Consider the following 23,640-nt stretch of genomic DNA (forward strand, 5'->3'; position numbering starts at 1 on the left):
TGCTGCTACTAACATCAAATTAATCCATTTACTATCCTCTTTTGATCCTAATCCCACACCATCCAAATTAATAATTGCCATTGCTTTAGATATACTTATTTTCCTTCCCATAATCTTTGTCATCTCTATGCCAACCTGAACCCAGAATTTTTTCACTAAGGGACAATCCCACCACATGTGACTGAAAGTTCCAATTTCTCCACATTTCCTCCAACAATTTTTACTCCCTGATTTAAAAATATAATACATCTTAATGGGTGTATAATACCATTTCTGTATCATCTTCAATCCCTGCTCCTGCATTAACCTAGATGTTGTAACAAAGGGAGGTAATCTAAAAATCCTCTCCCAATCTTCATCTAAAATTTTATCTTCAATATCTGTTTCCCAATATTCCTTCAAAAATTCTCTCGGGGATTTCCCTGTACCTAATAAAATCTTATACAATTTTGAAACTATTTTTGATTTATCTTCTCCATACTCTTTCACCAATTTTTCAAAGGGAGTATTAATTCTTTTACCAATATTTTTAATTTCTTCCTCCTTCAACAATGAGGAGATTTGACTTTTTAACAACCAATTAATATTATTCAAAATATTATACTCCTCTTTCTTCACCCCATCAGTACCCCAAACCTCTTTCAATTCTCGAATCGTAATCCTCTTCAGTTTATCTCCTACTTCCTTTGACAGCGATCCTCTTAATGGAGCAAATTTATCATAATACCACATTTTAAGTTCCTTACCTGGGCGCTCTGACTGGATCTTTAAACAAAGCTGTCTTACAAAGTCCAAAGATAGATGCACAACCTCCTAAAAATCAACCATTTTACAATTACATTTTTATCAACAGCTTCATAGACAGAGAAATAATTCCTGTAGCATTTCAAAAATTATTATAATGGAGCCACATCAAAGTTGCTTTGAATGGATGAGAGTATGAAAAAATGTAAACAAAAAGGGAGTCTATAAACTAAGCTATGGCAACTCCCCCCCCCCCCCCCCCCCCGGTGATGCTGTTTAGCTTTAATGGGAAAACGCTAACAGATATCATCCAGACATTTGGAGCAAGCAGTCATGAATATTTGGATGAAACCCAATTCTATTTCTTCTTTTTAAATGAGTCAGGTGACAGGGGTGTCCTGAAACATTACCTGGATGCAGCAATGAGCAGGATGAGGGCCAATAAACTGAAACTCAAGATAGATAGCACTGAGGTGCTGATGGCCAAAAAGGCCACTCAGCATTTCAGTTTTGAACACTACAGTCTTCCCTGTCATGGAGCAGAGTTGCAGCTTTGAAGTTCTGAGGATGAAGGTACCAGTCTCTTCTGCGGCTTGTAGCAAGCCGGTTGGGTACACCAGTAGCAGTCCTTTCTTGAGATGCAATTTTTGGACACAGTCATCCATACCCTAATAAGATCCAGGCTAAACTACTGCAAAGTATTTTATATAAGGGACTTTGAAGGCTGTCTGTAAGCCTTACATCAGCTGGGACCAGAGCACCTAAAAAGTACAGCAAATTCTTCCTGCAGGCCATTTCACGTCATCTTGAGAGGTCTTTCCCTATAAGCCCCAACTTTCAGGCATGAGGTTGGGTAAGCAAAAAGCCTTTTGCTGTAGTGATCCCTCCTGACAGAGGTGCTTCATTACAAAGCACCATGGCTTGAGGAAAGGAGAAGGCAATTTATCCAAAGGCTTGGGAAAACATAAATGTATTTTTCCTGGCACCTAAGGCATCAACTTGGCACCAGGCTAACACAATTATTTTTTTCCCTTCCCACCTAGAACTATTTCTCTATCTGATAACATTTAAGTATACTGCTGGTCTCAAGGTTGGTACTACTGTTTTGGGTTGGGTTGGGGGAGGGAGATTTTAATACTTTTATCCAATTAATGAGCTGCTTTTAATTGTTGAAACGCTTGCTCAGTCATGTTTTTATTGTTTTAAGTCAAAATCCTGGCAGCAGAGTTAGGGCTGTTTGTTTGAAAATAAGTATTTAAAAGTGGTGTATGTTTTAAAATAAATATTGATCAGTAGTATGTACAGGAAGGCACGGGAAGGGTTCTCCCTTGGTACTGGGCAGTATTCAACTGAACCCTGGCTGTTATACAGCATGAGGGATGTTGGTATAGTGCTCAGCACCTCTTGGTACAATTCTCCGAACTATTCCTTTTACTACTCTCAATTGTAAAAATAATAACATTTCAGCATTAGGACACTAAAGAACAAGAAAAAGCTTTAAAAACATTTCAGAATAAAAATCATTCTATTGGTTTTAGCTGTTTTTAATATGGCTCTATAAAAGGGATTCAGAATTGTAAGGAGAGCTCCCTCAAGTGATGACACATTCCAGCTTTTATCTATCTATCCTTACATCATCAAAAGTTCATACCATCTGGCACAGTTCATTAAGCAACATTGCAGGTTTTTCTAATTCATTTTTTCTCTCTTCATACCATTTATCTGTTTTGCCACAGATCCAGCATTTGAAAGTTTATTTTCCTCAGTTAATATTATCAGCCAGATGCATGTGGCACCAACAACATGAATCATCAGTTTTAAATATTTCAGCTGTAGGATAAGAGAACAGGATGATAGGAGGAGGTCCTAATAAGGTTCTCTCTCCACCCTGAAAGGGCAGGGCTGATAATCCTTTCCACTGTACTAAGGAAACTGCAGTTTTAAAAAATATATAATTGCTGTCAAGTATTTGGCACAGCAAATATTTATATAAAAGCTCAATCCATTTTGATTCTTACTTGGATAAGGATGCAGGCAACAGGTGGCAAAGTTTACATGGGAAAATGTAATAGTTAATCCACTTCGCTTACATGCAGGTCTGTTTTCACCAATATGGTATTTTAACATTTACATACAAAAAAATGTTTAATCTTCCATCCTCTGCTGACACACTTTTATATATATATATATGAAATCAGCCTGAATACACAGCATCTTTTTTATAAATTCTTTCCACCTCAACATTTGGAGGCTTGAGGGAGAGCAAATTTAGGTGATCTCCTCAAGATGAACCACTTCTCATACTCTCCTTCTCAACTGAAACATAACCTATAATGATCAGGTAATATTCTAATTTGTAGCCAAACAACACAGAGCTTCATTCAGGAGAGCAGGGAAGTCCTCCTCCTCCTCCTCCTGCAGCTATCCACCAGCTTTTTGTGTTGAAGATTAAAGCATAATATGTCTAAAGATATCAACAGGAGCCTGTGTTCTCTGAATAGCCATTGTTCTATGTTCTGTGACCTGAAAGTTAAGCATGAATACTTCTCACATTCTTTGTACTATTGATAGAACTTTACAAAGAAACAATGGTAGGTCAATATTACAAAAAACAATAAAGCATAGTTACCCCATAATGAACATACTTCTCCCCAAAAAACTGCTTCATAATGTGCTTGCCAAAGTGTACTATATTCTGAAGCTGGTGAAAGATCTCTTCTGGTGTCTAAAAAAAATAGATTAGATGTTCAAACAGGTCACAGCATTAATAAGCAATACCAGTTACATTCAAGTGACTTGAAAACAAGAGGCTGTCAACCAATGTGCACAAGGATACCTTAAACTTGCAAAGTCCACAACTTATATACAATGTTCTTCCAAGCAAAAGAAACCTACATATCAGAAATTAATGCAATCATTTAGTTTTAGTTATAAACTGCCATGAGCAGGTTCAGGAGAAGTAGCATACAAATGTTCTAAATCAATCTGTCTTTCTGCATCAGCAAACAAGGAGACCACATGATTGAATAGCAGCTCAGATTTGACCAAACTTCAGTATCAACCACTGGGAGGGAGTTGTTTTCAAAATCCAGCTGGCAAAGAAATGCTTGTTCAAAATATATTTACAAAAGTTAGTAAAAGGAACAGATTCACAGAGGTCCCAACTACACACTGGAGTTGTGAATTCACTAAGTACCGTCACCTCAATATAATAAGCTTTAAGGATACTTTTTCGTCGTTGACCTGTAATTTCCAGCTCATAGGCTGACAGCAATGAATAGGGTAAGAGATATCAATGAAAGGCAAAACAGAAAATATAAAAGGAATATTTTAAATATATATACAACTAAAATATTCAACATTATACCCAGGAACTATATGACAAGATCTTTTCCTGCAAAGAAACTTAGTTTTCATATAATAGTAATGGCTTAAACTTTTGTAACTTCTTAGCTGTTTGTTTTTTGCATTTTTGTGTGTGTGCATGTGTATGTATATGCCCATGCCTGGAAGTCATGGCAACTCCTGGCGACTCCTACTGGGGCATGGAAGACATTCAGAGAAGTGGCTTGATAGCCTGCCTCCCAACTCCTGGTATTCTCTGGAGGTCTCCCATCCAAGTATTTGCCAGGGCCAGCCCTGCTTAGTTTTCATGATCTGATGAGATCAGGCTTGTCTGGGATATCAGATCAGGGCACTTCTTAGCTGTTTAGATAGGCATTTTTATTTTTTGCAATGTTTGAGCCCTTATAAGATTAAAATAATTTTAATGTTGCAAGATCACCACAAATAAGGATGTGATCATAAACAAATAAATGTAATATGCCAATAGTCCTGGCTCACCAAAAAAATAAAAGAAAAGCTAAGCAGCATTAAGAAAACCTATAAAAGTAGCACCATCAGCTTTCCAAAAGTGACCCTGCCTTTCTGGATAGCCAGCTGGGAATGCTAATAGATAAGTGGCAAACATTTTAGTATTCTAGAGTAAAATGAAGATCCGATTCTCAAAATGGGATAGTTTGCAAGGAAATTATAAAGAAATTTATAAGTAATGTGTAAAATTCCTATTGAAGGAAGAAAGAAAAATACTGAGTGTAATTCCTGCAAATATATTGTGCAAACAAATTGGAAATGGATGGCTCAAGAGCCGGTGTTTTAGATAAACAGATGGAGAGAAGGGGGAAACCGCAAGATGCTGCTGTCCTGGTCAAGTAAGTAGCTCAGAGGAACTAATTAGCAACTATATACTTTGCTCATGGGAAGCGGGGGGCGGGGGGGGAGACATATGATGTAATCTCTTCAATGAGTATGAATACTCTTAACATATCCCCAGGACCTGTTCAGGTCTCCTGTTAGCCTTTCACAGGAGCTTCCTACCATTATGCAGCACTCCCATCTGTGGTTTGGGGGGGGGGGAGTGAGGAGTTTCAGGACAGAAGAAAAGGTTTTTTTTTCTCCCTAGCTTTCCCATAATTTGACAATAAGTAAATGTATGTTATACATAAATTTTTAAAAAGCAAGAAAGTTTAAGAAGCCTTTAGAATTCATTGTTTTTAAGTGAACATCTTATGAATTATTAAGGTTAGAAGCTTCCTCAAGTCTATGAAAATCATGGATAATAGACCCAAAATCAGCATAATACTCTTTCCTTGGAGGGCCATATTAAACATGCCTTCTCTTTAAACACTGGACAAAAAGTAACAAATCACAGTATCTCACCTTGTTTCGGTTTGGGGGAAACTTCAAGAAACGCAGTACTATGCAACGCTGAAAAGACATTTGTGTTACATTAGTATAGCTTTCTAATTTAGCCATTTTAAGGTAAGTCAACTACTTCAGTAAAATTACTTCAAACAAATTAAACATCTCTTTCTTCACTTGTCAGCTAGGAATATACTTGCTGGGAATTCTGTTTTTCTGCTTAGTTTCCATTACATTACAAGTGACCATAAGAATGCAAGGATTTTCTTCATGGATCAGGTGAGTCCATTTAACTCAGCATTCCATCTGCCTTCTGTGTCAAAGAAAAAGAAAGGATGCACCAAAACAGCATCAAGGCAAGCAGAAGGTACACAGGTTTTATCCGACAGATCAGACAAAAAACAATACCTAAAGACTGTAACCATGACATCTGCAGGGGAAACGTTCAACATGCTTATTCACAATATATATTCCTCCCCAAAGTCTAGATCAATACATTTTTTTTCAAAATACAGCTAATAATAACTCCAAAACCTATCTATTACACATAAACCGTATTTTGAAAATAAATGTATATTGAACTATGCTTTAGGGAGAGCTACAGCTATATGTGACTTTCTCCTGAAGAAGAGGTTGTCAAAACAACATTCCACAACAAGGGCTCTTATGGCTTGACAGCTATTCTTGGAACTAGCTCACAGCTGGTCTTGAGAGTCATGCATTGGAAGTAGATTGTAGATCAAAGGAGTTCACCTGTTGCCAGTTTATACACAGCACTTCCCAGAAACCTGAAGGAAGCAAAGGTGTTCTCACTTTGTTCACAGCATAGGTCACTTACAGACAAGTTGTTACTGTTGGGAAGCAAGTTTTTCCCCCTTCTTCCCAAAAGTATCATTGTGCTTTCATAAAACCTCTCAGGCATAAAACCTCTCCTGCAATGTTTTGGGAAAGATCACAAAAAAGCAGATAGAGGCCTAGTAGGTGGGAAAATCCAATTTTTCCCAGTTTCACCCATATTTACATCATTTTCCCTGCCCTGCTTCCATGATAGCCATTTCCTACTGTTTTAATGGGGGGAGGGATTTAAAAATTATAATTAACACATTGATAAATAGATATCTGTTACTGATTTAAAAGCCACCAGTTGTACACAGAGCAGGAATAGCTGTTACAGAGACTGAACAAATAAAATGAGGGGGAAACCAAAATATGGAAGCCCCACTGCTGCTGTGCTTTAGTAGCAACAACAGGAAAGCATTGCTGAGTGGAGTTAGCATTCCATGTACTTAACGTAGAATCAAATCTGCCAGATTAGAAACTAAACCAAGACCCAAACTCTCAAACAGTAACATACTTTAGATTAATGAAAGGATTCATAATCTGATCAGGAGAGAAGTACTTCCCTCCCCACCATTGCTCATATAATTATGGACAATTATGATAAAAAAATCATACTTTAAATCCACAAGTTTAGCTCTAAGACCACTATGGCCAAGTACATGCAACATTGGAGTTCTGCAATTAGAGCTTCTGATGTTTGATTTGGCCCTAAAAGACAGCCAAATTAATCCCCCCACTAATTGGGACCTAAGCACTAGGGAAAGTGAAAGCACTTTCCTTTGGGCTGACTAAAACCCCAGCAAGGAAAAATTGACCATTAGTTTTATTATGACCATTGTCCCCCAACACACACACAAGCTTAAAGCAACTGAGGGAACACTGTTTCCAACTGGGTAAACAACAAGGGAAGAGAAAATAAGCCGGCTTTCCAGCACTACCTTAACCAATCAATAAGAGGCCCTCTCAGCTGTTTTTTAGGGCTAAAGTATACATCAGTGATTCCATTCACAGAACCTCAGCATTCAGCACTATGAATGTGCAGCCAATTGTTTAAAACCAGGCTCTTGCAACATTTAAGTTCCTAATGTAAAATGTTAACTATTAAACAAGTTTGTTTTCATGCTGAGATTATTAGGAAGGGAATTGAAAACAAATCAGACAGTATCATAATGCCCCGTATCAATCGATGCTGTGGTCTCATTTGGAATACTGTGTACAATTCTGATCACCGCACCTCAAAAAGGATATTATAGCATTGGAAAAAGTGCAGAAAAGGGCAACTAGAATGATTAAAGGTTTGGAACACTTTCCCTATGAAGAAAGGTTAAAACGCTTGGGGCTCTTTAGCTTGGAGAAACATCGACTGAGGGGTGACATGATAGAGGTTTACAAGATTATGCATGGGATGGAGAAAGTAAAGAAGTACTTTTCTCCCTTTCTCACCATACAAGAACTCGTGGGCATTCAATGGAATTGCTGAGCAGTCCAGAACGGATAAAAGGAAGTACTTCTTCACCCAAAAGGTGATTAACATATGGAATTCACTGCCACAGGAGGTGGTGGTGGCTACAAACATAGCCAGCTTCAAGAGGGGATTGGATAAAAATATGGAGCAGAGGTCCATCAGTAGCTATTAGCCACAGTACATTGTTGGAACTGTCTGGAGGAGTGATGCTCTGTATCCTTGGTGTTTGGGGGGGGGGGTAAAGTGGTAGGGCTTCTAGCCCCACTTGTGAACCTCCTGATGGCACCTGGGGGGGGTTGGCCACTGTGTGACATAAGAACATAAGAGAAGCCATGTTAGATCAGGCCAATGGCCCATCCAGTCCAACACTCTAACTTTAAGCCTTTCATCATATTATAATCGTCCTCTCTCTTTTGATTTGGTGGGCGATAACAAATTCGCATAGTTAAATTTCCTTTTGGGCCCTCTATTTCAACTCAAAGCATTTCTAAAAGGGAATCTAATTCTCTGATCTCAGTCTTACTGGACCGTATGCCCTCTCTGACATACAGAGCCACCCCACCTCCAACCCTTCCCTCCTTATCCTTCCAATATAACTTATATCCAGGAATCACCGTGTCCCACCGATTCTCCTCATTCCACCAAGTTTCTGAAATTCCCACAATGTCTATGCTTTCTCCCAACACTAAACATTCTAATTCTCTTGTGGATCTCAAATTTTACTGAAGAGACTTGTTACGGTATTCTTTAGTGCTTCTGCCACACACCTTGAATCGAAAGAGCACCAGGAGAAATTATTTTTGTTTCTTTACTTTGGGAGACTTCACCATTACAGTGCTTCAGATCAACTGTTCTAAAAGGGTTTCTCCAGCAAATCATTGTCTATTACAAATGACAAATGTGTCATCATATTTCAAATTTGCAACATGGGCACTTGCTCTACTCACTTAAAATGATCCAAAATACAATTCATATCAAGTGTCCAGCAGAAAAATGAAACAAAAGGCATTGATGCAGAAAGCATTCCTGTTGCAATTACTAGTCCAGCTCTGGCTATGCTAGCATGACTCTCATTTTGCACCTCAGGCCCAGAAGAATCAGAATGGCAGAGCCTTCCTGACCAACAGTCATTCCACCAGGTGCTTTCAAAAACTTTACAGATAATTAACACTTGCATTTAGTAAAGCAATTTTGAGAAATTTTAAGATGAAAAGTGACTAAGGGAAACACAAATAAAATGTACCAAAATAATTGTTATTTGATAACCAAGCAAGTCATAAAGGTGCACTGTCAAGCTAGCTACAAACTGTTCCACACATAATTCTCTACTGATTTGAGAATATTTGTTTGTTTTGAACCAAATAATTACTGTATCAAAATTTTTCTGAGTAGCACCAACCATGTAGTTTTGTTTAATTGTTTAGTTTTATCGTTTTAAAATTGTAATCTGAAATTGTGTTTTAAAATTATTGTTAGCTGCCCTGTGTCCACTTGTGAAGATGGAGGGATAAAAATCTAAAGTAAATTAATTAATTAAATAGACCTCCAGATGGTCAATTTCAGAGAGCCAAGCACACTACAGTGTCAAAAGGGAAGTTAAAAAGGAGGGAAATACTATCATTTCAAATCAAGCTGATTATATTTTGCATTATATCTTTGCATTCTGCCTCCTTTCTTTGCAACACCCCTCCCACCTTCTAACTGGGATTTAAGGGCTCAGGGATCTTCATTCATACTTGTATCTAATGAAGGAAGCTTTCATACTCAAAAGCATATATCCTGGAAGTCTTGCTCTTGGTCAGTCTGAGGCAATAGAATAAACAGAAGTGTGCTTGCACATGAATGTATATATTTTGAATAAAATTTCGTTCATCTTAAAAGGTGCCATTGAACTCTAACTTTATCCTGGAAGTCTTGTCAGTCTTTAAGGTGCTGCTGGACTCCACTCTTACAATTCTAACTACAGGTGTTCCAATTTGCAAATAACTGATTGCTATCATTGTGAGGATGCTCCTTCCTATCCACACACCACCTCTATTGCCCTCTTTAAACTTTCTCACCTCCTTCTAAACCAGAGGTGGGAAACCTCGGTCCTGAGGGCCATATACGGCCCTCCAGGTCACTTGGTGTGGCCCTCGGGATTGCTGGACTGAACCGAGCCATGTGGCAGCCTCCCTGCGGCCTGGCTGGCCAGCGAGGATCATGGAGCCCAGTTGTGCTGTGCAGCAGCCTCCCCAGGGCCAGGCAGGGATCACAGGGCTCAGATGTACTGTGCAGTAGCCTCCCTGGGGCCTGGCTGGTTGGCCAGAATTGCTGCAGGGCCTGGAAGTTACTGTCACAGTTCAGTTTGCACTTGATTATCCCAGATGGTGTGGCCTAATATGATACTGAATTCCTGCTGGGCTTTTTCTACAAAAAAGCCCTGGACCTATGCATTTGCTTAGGACAGCAGGCTGGATGTGTGTGGGTGTGGGGGAGCGGTGCGCACACGCCAGATTAGGCTCTCCCCACATGACTTCAAATAGCAAAACAATTATTTGCATTAATTTTGCTGGCCTGAATCATTCTATCTCAGCGGAGGACTGTTTTAAGTTGATAATTTTTTATGGCCCGTAAATGATGTTATAAATATCCATATTACCCTTGGCAGAAAATGGTTCCCCACCCCTGTTCTAACCAGTGAGACCCCAGGGGGGGGGGGAAGTACTGAATAGGGGGTGAGAAGGATTCCTTGCTTCCACTCAGCAAGTAGAAGTCAGTAGAAAAGTCTAAAGAGGGCAGCTGAGAAGGGCCCCCCCCATGCCTCCATAGCCACAATACACAATTATTTTGTTTCAGGTCTCCACTTGCATTTCATAATACTGTGAAATCTTAATGATATGTATATGAATTACAAGTTGTTTACCTTACTCTGTCAGAAAGCAATAAGGTAAATATTGCAATGAAGTAAACATCAAAGGAAACTATTTTGTCCTGTGATTCATTCTAACTGTTCTTTGTGCCTTTCTATAAAGATGCCCAGAGTGATCATTCTTTTATACATATGCTGAAAGTTAGTATATTGAAAATTTATTGGCAGAAGCTGACCATAGTTATATACATTTTTTTTTCTTTTTCACAAGAAACTCCACCTTCAGCTTCATGAAGTCATTATCACACACTGGCAACTACCGCCAAAGCAGAAAACCTAAGTACAATGTATTTACAAGTCTTATTCTTTTGATAGACAAACATGTCAGGAAAAACAGGCTTGTTGTCAACACAAGCTCACTGGGCTACTTGCCTTTTATCATGAGCTCATCCGTGAAAGCAAATACCAATTGTTCATTGTGCCCAGATTAACTATGCTACCCTCGTATACACTATGTACAAAGATTTTTGTGCACTTTAAGTCTCTCATAATTTCCATAACATTATTGCAAACAGAGTTTGAGTCCAGTGGCACCTTTAAGACCAACGAAGTTTTATTCAAGCTATGAGTTTTCATGTGCATGCATGCTTTCTCAAATACAATGAAATAAAATACACAAGGCAGAGGCTGAATAGCAAATTAGCAAGCAACATAATGAAAATGTTTTAACAGATGCAAACAGGAATAACAAGCTAAGTTTACACACCTACCTCCAATTCTGACATAATTATTTGCTTCACTGTTTTTCCCAGGGCCTGTGAAACAGAACTGTTCTGCCAGGCCTTTGGCCTGAGAAGCAGACGTCAAATCCATCTCAGCTTCCCCTGTTCACATGTTCACACTGCTCAGTGCTTGTGATGTGACTTGCCTTGCCCAAAGTGATCAACGGATCACTACCATTACTAACCATCATCACATCAGCTTCTTCCAGAAAGTGCTAAGTACTGTCTGAATACTTACCATCATGTTTTGATCTGACTGTAATTCTTTTTTTTACATGTTATTTTATTTTGCTTAATTATTGGTTTAATGTGTAATTTAATGTTGTGTTGATATTTTTGTGACCCGCCCTGAGCCTGCTTGCAGGGGAGGGCAGAATATAAATCTAAATAAATAAATAAATTGGAACAATGGTGACCTTATAAACTTAGCACGCCATTTTTGTGTTATCCAGCAAACATGAAAACCAAGCCATTTCCTTTTTCTAAAACTGGGGACAGGTATGTATCTGATGGGATGTAACTTGCTTCTGTTTCTTTCAAAGGGCAAGTGTTTATAAAGCTGCTACCGCCCACTGTCACCTAGCTTCCAGGTTACTACAAAGCACAAGCCAGATGATGTGATGACTGGTGCCTGGAAACCAGTACCTCAGCCCTAGGAACTCTAACTAGATGAGCAGCACCAAGTATGTACCACCCTAAAGCAGTCATTCCTGCTACTTCCATAGAAAACTGGTTTTCACTCTGTTTTCCAAAGCAAATGACTTTAGCAAGCAGAAAGAGGTGACATTCTGCATCAGTAGACAACAGCAGCAAGTACTGGTTTTCAACTAACACAGGAAATTCAGGTTGTGGGGCAGACTGGTCTTTATTCTATTAGCAGCTCTGAAAGCTTTTTCAGGGCCCTTCCCATTCAGCTGACCTCTGTATCCAAATTATTTACCAATATGGAAGTTTCTTGTGGTCTCCAACACAAAGTTATCTTCCAAAGGATTAAATTAATCAGAACTCAGGTCAGGGCCTTCTGCATACAATAGAATCAGCTACCTTTCAAGACCAGTTCTCATAGATCACACTGAGACAATATTTCAATTAATACATCCTTTAAAAGAGCAGTTGATGAGGGTCCAACTGTATTGTTTTGAGGACAAGAGAGAATGAAGGCTTTCATGGGACATCCACGGTTTGCTACATGTCTGGCATGTGGTATATGTTGGTCAGGTAGGACCTAGGGGGTCTGGGGGATAACTAATCAAAATGAAGGCACTCACTTTTGCTATGTTATGATCCTCTTTCTAAAGCTGTCTGTAAAGGCTAATTTTGAATGCTAGTTTTTCAACTGTCAAAGTAGGTCACTATGCATAAAGGCCATACATTAGCTTTACTAATTGGATACATACCCTGGGAAGCCAACATAAGTCAATGTTCTCAAATTATGTAATCCTCTCAAGTGTGTGCTAACTCTCTCACACTCACTAGTGTGTGTGTGTAAAAGAAAAATAAAGGGTATAACAGGTGGTAGGAATTAGTGCATGCAGGAAATGAACTACATTCCAGTAAGGCCAAATAAGTATCCTTACTGAAGGAACACTCAACACCAAGCCAGCAGTCAATGGTTTACACTAGTCAGCAAAACATTTGGTTTGTAAAACATATGTAAACATGGGTTTCTGGAAGCTGTCCTTTCTCCAGGAAAATTAACAACGTGCCTGGAAAAATGTATGTATGGTTCATTTTAACACTGAAGGATGAAGTAGCTGTGGTAATCTATGAAGCCAAAATTAATGCCCTCGAAAGATCTCTTACAGAAAATAGGAAGAAGTCAAAAAGGATAGTTACCTCATGATTAAAATAGGATCTTAGTGCACAAACTCATGTACACCTGTTTCAGAGTCTTCTCCAGGTGCCATGGGACAAGTAAAGCCATGATGTTACATGGCACCAACAGTTCAAGCACAATTAAATGAAAAACAATCCAAAGGGGTATGCATATTCTTTAGAATTCACATCCCCAGACAGGTCTGTAATCTGATTATAAATTACTTCCCTGAAGAACTCTTGTTCAAAACACCAAATATCAAGTTGAAGTATTTTGGTAATTTCTCACCCCTGTAATTACACAGAGACACTCTTCTTTCAGGACATCACATCCCCCATCTCACTTATTTGCCCTGAAACATGCAACTGAAATCCCTGCCTGACTCAAGTCCGTTTACGATCAGCTTTAAAACTGCTTGCATTTTACACCATCACCATCCCTCCGCTCACCTCTGACTTTTAAACACAAGGTCACCCAATTTAAGCTACTGTAATACAAATGCCCTGATTAATATTCCGCTGGATTTTCACTGCCTTGAAAACACCACAGGGCTTTAAAGGTACCACCAGACATCGGTTTGTTTTCTATCCCCCGGTGAATATTCTTTTTCGAAACCGAAAGTCCGAAGACTGGCAAGTCTGGAAAGTGGAAAAGAAAGACTGGGCTGCCACGTTCTCCACTCAGCCCGAACGCAAAGATGCTCCCGCCACTTTCCTCCCCTCTGCCTTCTAACGAGCCTCCTGACGGGGAAGAGAAAGCAGCGGTGAATTTCAAGGTCTCTGGCCGCAGCTCTCAAGAAAAAAGCGAGGGAGGCGAGAAAGAATGTCCTTCTCTCTCCCCAGCCTTGCCTCAAACCGCCCGACTGGAACTACCAGGATACCACCCCCGCCCCCCGCTCCCGATGGCCGGGCAGGAAGAGACGCTGCTCGGGACACGAGAGAGAGACAGCCGTTGGCGGCCAGCACGGGACGGTCGCGAGAGCAACGGCGGAGCAGCGCGCGAATCCAGCTCTCTTTCTTGCAGCCCGCCTTTACCTTCCTGTGCGAGACGACGAGGCTCTTGTTGCCTTCGCCGTGGTAACGCCATTCATTCTCGTCCATCTTCTCCGCTTCCATCCCTGCCTGCCGGTCAGCTAAACCAAGCCAGTCACTCTGGCGTCTCTCTTTCCGGCCGAGCTGCTCCGCCTCCGCTCTACGGCAACCGCTTACCGACGTGCTTCCCCCCGCCCCGTCAGCTCACGACGAATCAACCATCTGGTAGTTTTCCGACACACACCTTCCTTGTGCCCCGGTCAGAGCAGGAAGTTCCACCTTCCGCCATGAGGCAAACCGGAGATTACCAATTCAAGAAAGGGATATATGGCAGAGGAAACAGGGAGGGACTTCCTTAACTGCCCATCTTTAGTGTGGGCAGCTTTTCCGCTCCTGCCTTTTTCCTCGCCATCTTTATTGCTGGAATAGGAGAACGCTCACCATAGGGTGGGGAAGAATCTTCTTGGACATGCGCACGATCGTCGGAAACTGAGGGCGTTTATATATAATAACGAAGGGCGGTGGTGTGCTAGGTTTGTTTACCTGTATCGTTGACGCTGGAATAGCTCCCATAATATAATACTCACTTGCTGTTTTTTTAGGGCCTATGCTACTTTAATCTGAACAAGATCGGCTGCAGAAGTAGACACGCCTAGCTTTCTTTCAATTTCTTTTTAAAATTAATTCATTTATTCCTCGCCTTTCTCTCCAGTGGGAAACTAAAGTAAACATCATTCACCTCACCTCCATTTTATCCTTGTAACACCCCTGTGGGAGTGTGTGACTAGCCCAAAATCACCCAGAGAGTTTCCATGGTGTGAATGGGGATTTGAGCCTAGGTCACCCAGATACTAGTCCAACAGACTTAACCGCTACACTATACAGGCTCTCTAAGGAGTTGATACAATTGCGTGTTTGCATGCGCTGTTACTTATTGTAAAACGTCTTGGGGACCAAACGTCTGATTGAAAATACAATGAATAAATTGCCCTAATCATCAAGTTTATGGCTAGTTGCTAGGAATGTCAGCAGTCCCAAGAGCTGATAGGTTGAGGGCAAGGGACAGAAATCACCTTGGGCCACACATTTGCTGGGGTTGATGATCCTGCATCCCCAGCAGGTGTTGCCCTCAAGCTATCTATTGACTGGTGGATGAATTGTTAAAAAAACATCACGTCTCATAAGAACATAAGAGAAGCCATGTTGGATCAGGCCAATGGCCCATCCAGTTCAACACTCTTGTGTCACACGGTGGCCAAAAAACCCAGGTGTCATCAGAAGGTCCATCAGTGGGGCCAGGACACTAGAAGTCCTCCCACTGTTGACCCTCCCAAGCATCAAGAATACAGAGCATCACTGCCCCAGACAGAGTTCCAACAATATGCTGTGGCTAGTAGCCACTGATGGACCTCTACTCCATATGTTTATCCAATCCCCTCTTGAAGCTGGCTATGCCTGTAGTCGCTGCCACCTCCTGTGGCAGTGAATTCCACGTGTTAATCACCCTTTGGTCTCCATAGAGTTTTCAGTGATTCCTAGTTTTGCCATAGATTTTCCAGCCTATGTAACTACAGCCTAGGGAAGATCAGAAGGACTGATAAATAATCAAGGTTGTGGCTTCATTCCCCCCCCCCTTTCCCCCCTTCCTCCTACCTGGGCTTTACTTTGTTTCTTTTAATTTCCTTTCTGCAATTCTTGCAAAGTGAGGAGGGTGTTACTGTGTTTGGGTCTGCCCCCAGAAACAGAAATTTTAGGTTTGTCTCCACCTCCTGCAGCACTCCTGCAGCTGCCCATCTCAAAATTCCCAGGGTGCCTGGTGCCTAAAAAAGATTGAGAACTGTATTACTTAGCTATGTACCTGAAACTGCTTAAACTGAATTCAAGGGAAACTATGAAGGCAATCTGTTAGGTTTGTGAGTCCAAGCTGTTACGGATTTAAAAGTCAAAATCTAAAACAAGAAATCATGCCAGAATACAGAAGCGAGCCAGTGCTGAGATAAAATAGCTAACAGAATATCAGGCTTCCAGTGGCAGAGTGTTTGGGGGAAAGTATAGCTTTTTAGATGTATTTGGAATGTTGAAAAATAAAAAAACTCAAGTGTGTGACATAGTCTTGTGATTCAAAACATAAGGTCCCTTTAGGTGAGGTGGTATTTCTGGTGATGAAAAAGAAATGGGTAGAATGATACCCAGGTTTAAAATACCCAGGTTTATAATATTTCTAAAAGGAAATAAATATATTGGGGGAATGAACCTGTCTTGTGGCTATTAGGGGGAAAAAATACATGGAGCTGCCCAAAAGGTATAGACTTAATTATTGGTTTCTCCTGATAATGTACATTGTTAATTATTATCCACTATAGTACCATCTTAACAATGTACTGATCTCAGAAAACAAAACTCCCTGGATTTAGGCCTTCTGTGCAAAGCATATGAGGTCCAGATTAAGGTTCTCTGTAAGCAACAATCAGACTCATATCCCTTTCCTTCAAATCAGTTAAAATTTAGACAAAATGATTCAGTGGGCTTTAGATCACATTGTTAATATGATTCTTCTACCATTTGCTTCAGCAGTGAATTTTATCTGCATAGCTGTGCACCAAACTTGATGAAGCAAGAATCTTGGGCTAAGTTACAGATTTACAGAGCACTGATCAAGTGGTCCACTGAGGTACAGCAATGCACAACTATTGCCCTCATTGTCCATTATTACAACATTGCTATGACTCACTTCCTGGAGTACAAAAGAACAATATTGAAACAGTTGAGAACAAGGATAAGGCATTATTATGCTGTCAGCTCTTAAATTACTCTGGGTTACGTATTGGTTACGTAAATTATTTACAAGCCGTTTGTGTGCATGGGAGAAGAAAAATATATTCTGTAGAGTAGACTTGTCAAATGAGATTTCATTTGAATACTAAGTACCTCATTTAAAACAACTGGGAGGAGACATTTGATTAAAAATGGTAGTTCTGCAATTTTGAAAATGTGCCCATTTTAGTCAACAGAAACACAGCTCTCATGCAGCTTTTGTCCCAGTTACTTTCCACAAGCCTAAAGTGGTAATAAACCTGAACAGTACCTTAGAAGATCATTTACAGAACTTAAAAAAATCCTAAACTTTTAATATACAAACTGTTTACAGTACTCTACTATTTTTCCATTAATAAAATTAGGAATACTCGTTAAGTATTGTAGGGGCATGTTTCGCCATATCATCGCTGCCACAGTCATGTACTTGCTGATAACACTTAACTCCTGTTTGGCATAAGAACTGGCAATATTATTTGACTATTTACGGTTTTACAAAGGCAGACACACAACACAAGCACCATTTGCTACATTTCATGCTCTGCTAGAATGCGGATCTGTTGAGATTATGAGGGATTACTATATTAAGCCTTTATTCAATCAACCTTCCTCACATATTCCAGAAACCCTGGCTCTTTTGCTCAGTGATAAGGATCCTAAGATAACCCTAGCAATCATGAAATTTGTCTTAGTCCATTTAGCCCTTGGGTCAAAAAAATAAGGAATAAGTGTCTTCTTCTGTTCAAGATTTGTGAATCAATGAGTTTCTAAGGCACGGTGTCAAATATCCGGCTGATGGGCCAGAATTATCCTGCCCAGGGCTTTAATCAGGCCCATGGAGCTCTTTTCTCTCCCCTACTCCCCCTCCTGTCCTCAACCTCTGAAGCTCCAATGCTGCCCAAGTTCCCTGCTCTTTCCGTCTTGTCTTTGCCTTCTGCGGTAGGAAGCAAAGCTGCAAGGAAAACGTGGAATGGATTTTCCATTATAGGGCCCAGAGACCTTAATGGAAAATCCATTCTGCATTTTCCTTACAACTTTGTGCTGCAATGTGTTTCAGTGGAGTAGAGATCAGTTTCACTTTTCAACATTCCTATACCCAGCTGAAGCTCATGCTTCCTGGAGTTGTGTCTTTGCAAATAAAGGGTTGATGCTTTGAGACAATTTGTCTCTGCTGAATGGACCTGAGAACTGGTACCGAGTGAGTAATCTAACCTGGGAACCCACAGCCAAAGGGGAATATTACACTGGAGAGCCATTGTCAATCTGAGTAGTCCCCAGGTGTGGGGGGGAGAAGCTTGCAATGGCAGGCTCAGAGCATTTTATATTGTTAGTTTCTGCTGTTATCTTTGTGCTTTTTCTTGATGTTTTATTTTTAAAATTGCATCGCCAAATCCCACTATTCCCTCACCTTTCCATTTTAAACAAAATATTGCAAAAGTTTTAAGCATGTTTGTATTTTAACTATATTTAATTGTGTTTGTCTGGCTGATTACAGACCAGCACTTTGGGTCGACTCAGAGACGCCTCTGAAGTCGACCCCAAAAAACTGTCCAGACGGCAACATCTGCTGCCCATCCCTGTCCCACACTTACCCCATCCTCGAGGATGCTCCAACCGCCTCAAAAAGGCACCACTTGGAAAGTGGTCCCTTTTCTCTGGGGCAGCACCCGGCCGTCTGGAAGGCCGGAGGGCGCCTTACGAGTGCCTGGGGAGCCACAAGCGGGATGCGTGAGTGTTCCAGACACTCCTCGGCCGCCCAAGGCCCGCCCCTTCTTCCAGCACCATCTGGAAGCCCCGGGGCGCTCTTCTTCTGGCTGGCTTTCTTTCTTCAGGACAGCTGCAAGTCACTCCAAACTGGCCGTCTGGTTTCAGCCTCTGTGTCCTTTATAAAGTTTACATCTCTGTTACCTGGAATTACATTTTATGACGCACCCGTCCCGGCTCCACAAAGTCCCATTTGTGTCAGATCCCACCTCCTCACAAATGAATTCAACACCCCTGTTCTAAGGGTACAAAAGGAAAGGAAAGGCAGACACACTGAGAGAGCAATCCTAAGAAGAATCCTACTAAAATCCATTTATTGGGGCTTACTCCTCAGAAAGTGTTTTTAGGATTACACTGCAAGGCCCTTATAGTGCAAATCTAAACAAAGTTACACCTTTTTAAGCAAGGGTTTCCAAGCTGAGAAATTCCTGGAGGTTTGGGAGTGAAGACCAAGAAGAGTGGGGTTTGGGGAGAGAAGGGACCTCTCCCTCAACTATTTTCCTTCCTTCTTTCCTTCCCTCCCTCCCTCCAACATCTGACATTCATGTCTTATGGCTCGCAGACATCTGATGTTTATTCTATGTGGCTCTTACACTAAGCAAGTTTGGGCACCCCTGGCCTAGAGCATCCTTGAGAAGTGTTTGTCCAGCTGCTGTTTAAAGACTGACAGTGAGGTGGAACTCACCACCTCCCTAAGTAGCTAGTTCCACTGATTAACAACTCTTACTGTAAAAAGATTTTTCCTAATATCCAGCTGGTACCTTCTTGCCCTTAATTTAAACCCATTATTGCGAGTCCTCTCCTGCTTCCAACAGAAACGGCTCCTTGCCCTCCTCTACATGACAGCCCTTCAAATACTTAGAGAGCAATCATGTCCTCTTCCTCTCCAGACTAAATATTCCCAAGTCTTTCTTCATAGGGCTTGCCCCTGATCGTCCTCATCGCTCTTTTCTGCATCTGTTCCATTCTGTCCACATCCTTTTCGAGTGAGGCCTGTGAACTGTACACAATACTGCAGATGTGGCCTGACCGATGCAATGTACAGCAGGACTATGACATCTTGCAGTTTGGATGTTATGCATCTGTTGATACACCCAAAGGTAGCATTAGCCTTTTTTGTCACTGTATCACACGGGTTGCTCATATTTAATGTAGAAAGCAATTTCCTTACTGGAAATTTGTTTAGCTCCCTTTAGGGTTGCCAAGTCCAATTCAAGAAATATCTGGGGGCTTTGGGGGTGGAGCCAGGAGACTTTGGGGGTGGAGCCGGGAGACTCTGGGGGCGGAGCCAGGAGCGAGGTTACAACAAGCATCATTGAACTCCAAAGGGAGTTCTGGCCATCACATTTAAAGGGACCGCACACCTTTTCAATGCCTTCCCTCCATCCCTCCATTGGAAATAATGAAGGACGGAGCCACCTTCTTTGGGGGCTCATAGAACTGGACCCCCTGGTCCAATCCTTTTGAAACTTTGAGGGTCTTTCCAGGAGCGGTATCGGATGCTATGCTGCAAATTTGGGGCCTCATCTTAAAACAACAGCCCCCACCCCACCCAGAGCCCCTGATGCCTGCAGATCAGTTCTCCATTATACCCTATGGGAATCGGTCTCCATAGGGAATAAAGTGCCCAGCGGCCATTTCCCCCCCCCTCCCTGCTTTCTGATGGCCCTGAGGCGGGAGGAGGGCCTCCAAACCGGGGGATGCCCTGTCCCCACCTGGAGACTGGCAACCCGATGAGGACAAGACAGCGGAAGGAGGGATCTTAGAATCATAGAGTTGGAAGGGACCTCTAAGGTCATCTAGTCCAACCCCCTGCACAATGCAGGAAACTCACAAATTCCCCCTAAATTCACAGGATCTTCATTGCTGTCAGATGGCCATCTAGCCTCTGTTTAAAAACGTCCAAGGAAGGAGAGCCCACCACCTCCGGAGGAAGCCTGCTCCACTGAGGAATCAGAATCAGAGTTGGAAGGGTCATCTACGGTCATCTAGTCCAGCCCCCTGCACAATGCAGGAAACTCACAAACCCTTCCCCCTAAATTCACAGGATATTCATTCCTGTCAGATGGCCATCTAGCCTCTGTTGAAGAACCTCTAGGGAAGGAGAGCCCACCACCTCCCGAGGAAGCCTGTTCCACTGAGGAACCGCTCTTAACTTTCAGGAAATCCTTCCTAATGCTGAGCTGAGGAAGGAGGGAAGCGCGCTTGTGGGCCTCTTCTGCGGCAGCAGAAACATCAAAGCTAACTAAGGCAGGCAAACAAATGAAAGAAAAGTGAGCTCCGTTGCTGCTGGCCGCGCTCGCTACTTTGGCGCCCGCAGCCACTCAGCAGGCGACGACGGCTCCAGCTGCATCACCACCCCACGACGAGCCGGCGGGTGAGCAAAGGCCCAAGAAGAGAGTCGCTGCTGCCGGGGTCTTCCCGAGAGGAAGGGCAGCTTTCCCAGCGGGGCCGGGGAGACTCGCCTCCAGCCCTCCCCGTCCAAGACCAAAGGAGCGGCGGCGGCTGCAAGCTGCGCGCTCGGCCAGCCGGGCTTGGGTTTCTTGGGGCTTCTTGCTCCGAGTGGGCTTTCTTCTTTTGCTGCTTGGTCGCCGCTCGCCTGCCGGGTAAGAGACTTGCACGTGGCCAAGATCCCGGAGAGGAGGCGGGCGGCGGCTGAGAGGGGAGAGGATCGCCGTCTTCAAGTCCTTGAAGGGCTGTCCTAGAGACGATGGGGTGGGATTGGTCCTGCCTTCCGAAGCCACAGAAAACAATCCCACCCCATCGTCTCTAGGACAGGCGGGGGATTTGGGACCCCTAGCTCCCTTTTGTCCTATTGTCAGTTTAATATAGTCATATAGGAACTCAAAATCCTCAGTTTTTGCTTGCTGTCCATGTATACTATATCCATGCAACTTTTTTTTCAGTGTAAAACCCAACAGAAAACTGAAACTGTTCCTTGAACACTGAATGAAGAAATAATACAATATTGTCTATATTACTCTATTCAGATAGTTTTGATTGCTGTCCTTGATACAATACTTGGTTTTTGATTTTATACTTTGAGAATAAATAATAAACCTGGAACACTGCATAGGAAAGAGCATGGAGGTGAAGTTTGGAGATAATAGTGATCAGTAAGGAATAGTTAATTGAACACTCCTAAACTTAAAATCAAACTCCCCCAAAATTGCTTTTTAGTTTCTCTCTGTTGCTCTCTTACACAGAGAAATGCTGTGCATAATTTATTGTACTTCCATAATTTATTGTACTTATTTTGTAGAAAAAGCCCAGCAGGAATTCATTTGCATATTAGGCTGCACACCCTGATCTCACCATTGTTTCACATGGCACTTTTTTGTAGAAAAAGCCCAGTAGGAACTCATTTGCATATTAGGCCGCTCCCCCTGACACCAAGCCAGTCAGTTCCTATGTGTTCCTTAAACAAAAAATTGATTTAGCTTTGTTAGCTCTTTTAAAAAATTACGTACATATGAAAGGAGCTCAATACATTTCATCTCTGCTGAAAGTATTTTGAACCACGATCCTTCCACGTATCCTCTATGGTGCACAAATTTGGTTCACCGGGCCAATAAATCAACTTGAAAGAATTCAACAAACTTTTTTCTGGAAAATCTTGTGCTTGCCACCATCTGTAGCTTCTGCTGTGATTTGTCTGGAACTGGGTTTACCAAAAATTTCAATGTTTATTTTGGAAAATGTCATCAGCTATAAATATAGACTGTTAACAGCTAATAATCTTCTGACTTTCATTACCTTACTAGTAAAGGAGCACTACTGGCAGAACAGGGAAGACGAATTCGACACCAAACGAAAGCAATTAGGCTTATGAACAAATGTGAAATTAACATCAAAAAATAGAATGACGCTTACCCAGAAACTTACAGATCAAGACTGGAAAACATTCTTAACTGATACTAAGCGGACATGCTTGCCAATTCATCTTGAGATTCAATTTCCAGCAAAATTTGAACAACCGTTCTATCTATATATGTTGACTATCCCCAAATTAAGAAGATCATATATGATGGCCCATTGGAATGCACTTACGACTGCGGAGATGAAGGGCCGTATCCTGTGTATTCCTGCAACTCAGCATTTCTGTGACTGCCCACTAAAGACTGTAGATTCTCTTGCACATATCTTTTTTCCATCGGCCTAAATTTAAATCAGGAAGAGAAAAATTTCTGATGAAATGGTTATCAAAATTTTCATCCTTTTCTAAACCTACAAGACTGAAACTCTTGTTAAATAGCCCCTTTCATGACTGTATATAGATGTGGCAAATTTCTGTTTTACTGTAATTTTAAACTTGTAAATTTTATGGCTGTATGACTTATGAGCTTTTAAACCTAATAAATGATTGTTTGATGTGTTGCTGCTCAAAAAGAGCCCTGTGTACATCGTGGACATCTTTAAAATTCGTATAGACACTTAATTTTTGTTCTTTGTAGCATTGCACAAGAGACTGCATAACAGAATGTTTGCAGTTATGAAGGAAAAACCTCTCATGGCTTTTAGCTATAACCACTTGGCAAACTCAAAACTCAAATGTATGTGTTCTCAGCTTTGGATTCTAGCACATGACTGAAAATTTTAGTTCCATAGACCTTGGGCTGGCACAAGTCCCTCTACTAAGGCATAAATCTGGAATCTGTTCCATTGCATGTGTTCCTAATTTCCACTGTTTGTCTGTGATTTGCATAATAAGTACAATTTTTGTACAGAATGTTTGTTGAGGGGAGGGAACAGTGAAAGAGCAAATCTAGCAATATTAATTTTTTTCCTTATGGAGTTCAAGGTGGCTTACAAACAGATAGGATAAAATGTAT

The 23,640-nt window shown here is 41.4% G+C and overlaps 1 protein-coding gene across 1 annotated transcript in view; it reads right to left on the reverse strand.

Moving 5' to 3' along the window:
* The window catches only part of IPPK (inositol-pentakisphosphate 2-kinase), a 37,969-nt gene extending 23,424 nt beyond the window's left edge, over positions 1 to 14,545 (reverse strand). The window contains exons 1-4 of the mRNA XM_060239883.1: positions 14,234 to 14,545; positions 5,464 to 5,511; positions 3,374 to 3,469; positions 747 to 813 (exon numbers count right to left, since the gene is read on the reverse strand). Of these exons, the coding sequence (XP_060095866.1) occupies positions 747 to 813; positions 3,374 to 3,469; positions 5,464 to 5,511; positions 14,234 to 14,314 (292 nt within the window). The 5' untranslated portion in view covers positions 14,315 to 14,545. The remainder of the gene's footprint in view (positions 1 to 746; positions 814 to 3,373; positions 3,470 to 5,463; positions 5,512 to 14,233) is intronic.
* Between the last annotated feature and the right edge of the window lie 9,095 nt (positions 14,546 to 23,640).

Source organism: Heteronotia binoei, chromosome 5, assembly GCF_032191835.1.
Source record: "Heteronotia binoei isolate CCM8104 ecotype False Entrance Well chromosome 5, APGP_CSIRO_Hbin_v1, whole genome shotgun sequence".
Classification (NCBI taxonomy): Eukaryota; Metazoa; Chordata; class Lepidosauria; order Squamata; family Gekkonidae; genus Heteronotia; species Heteronotia binoei.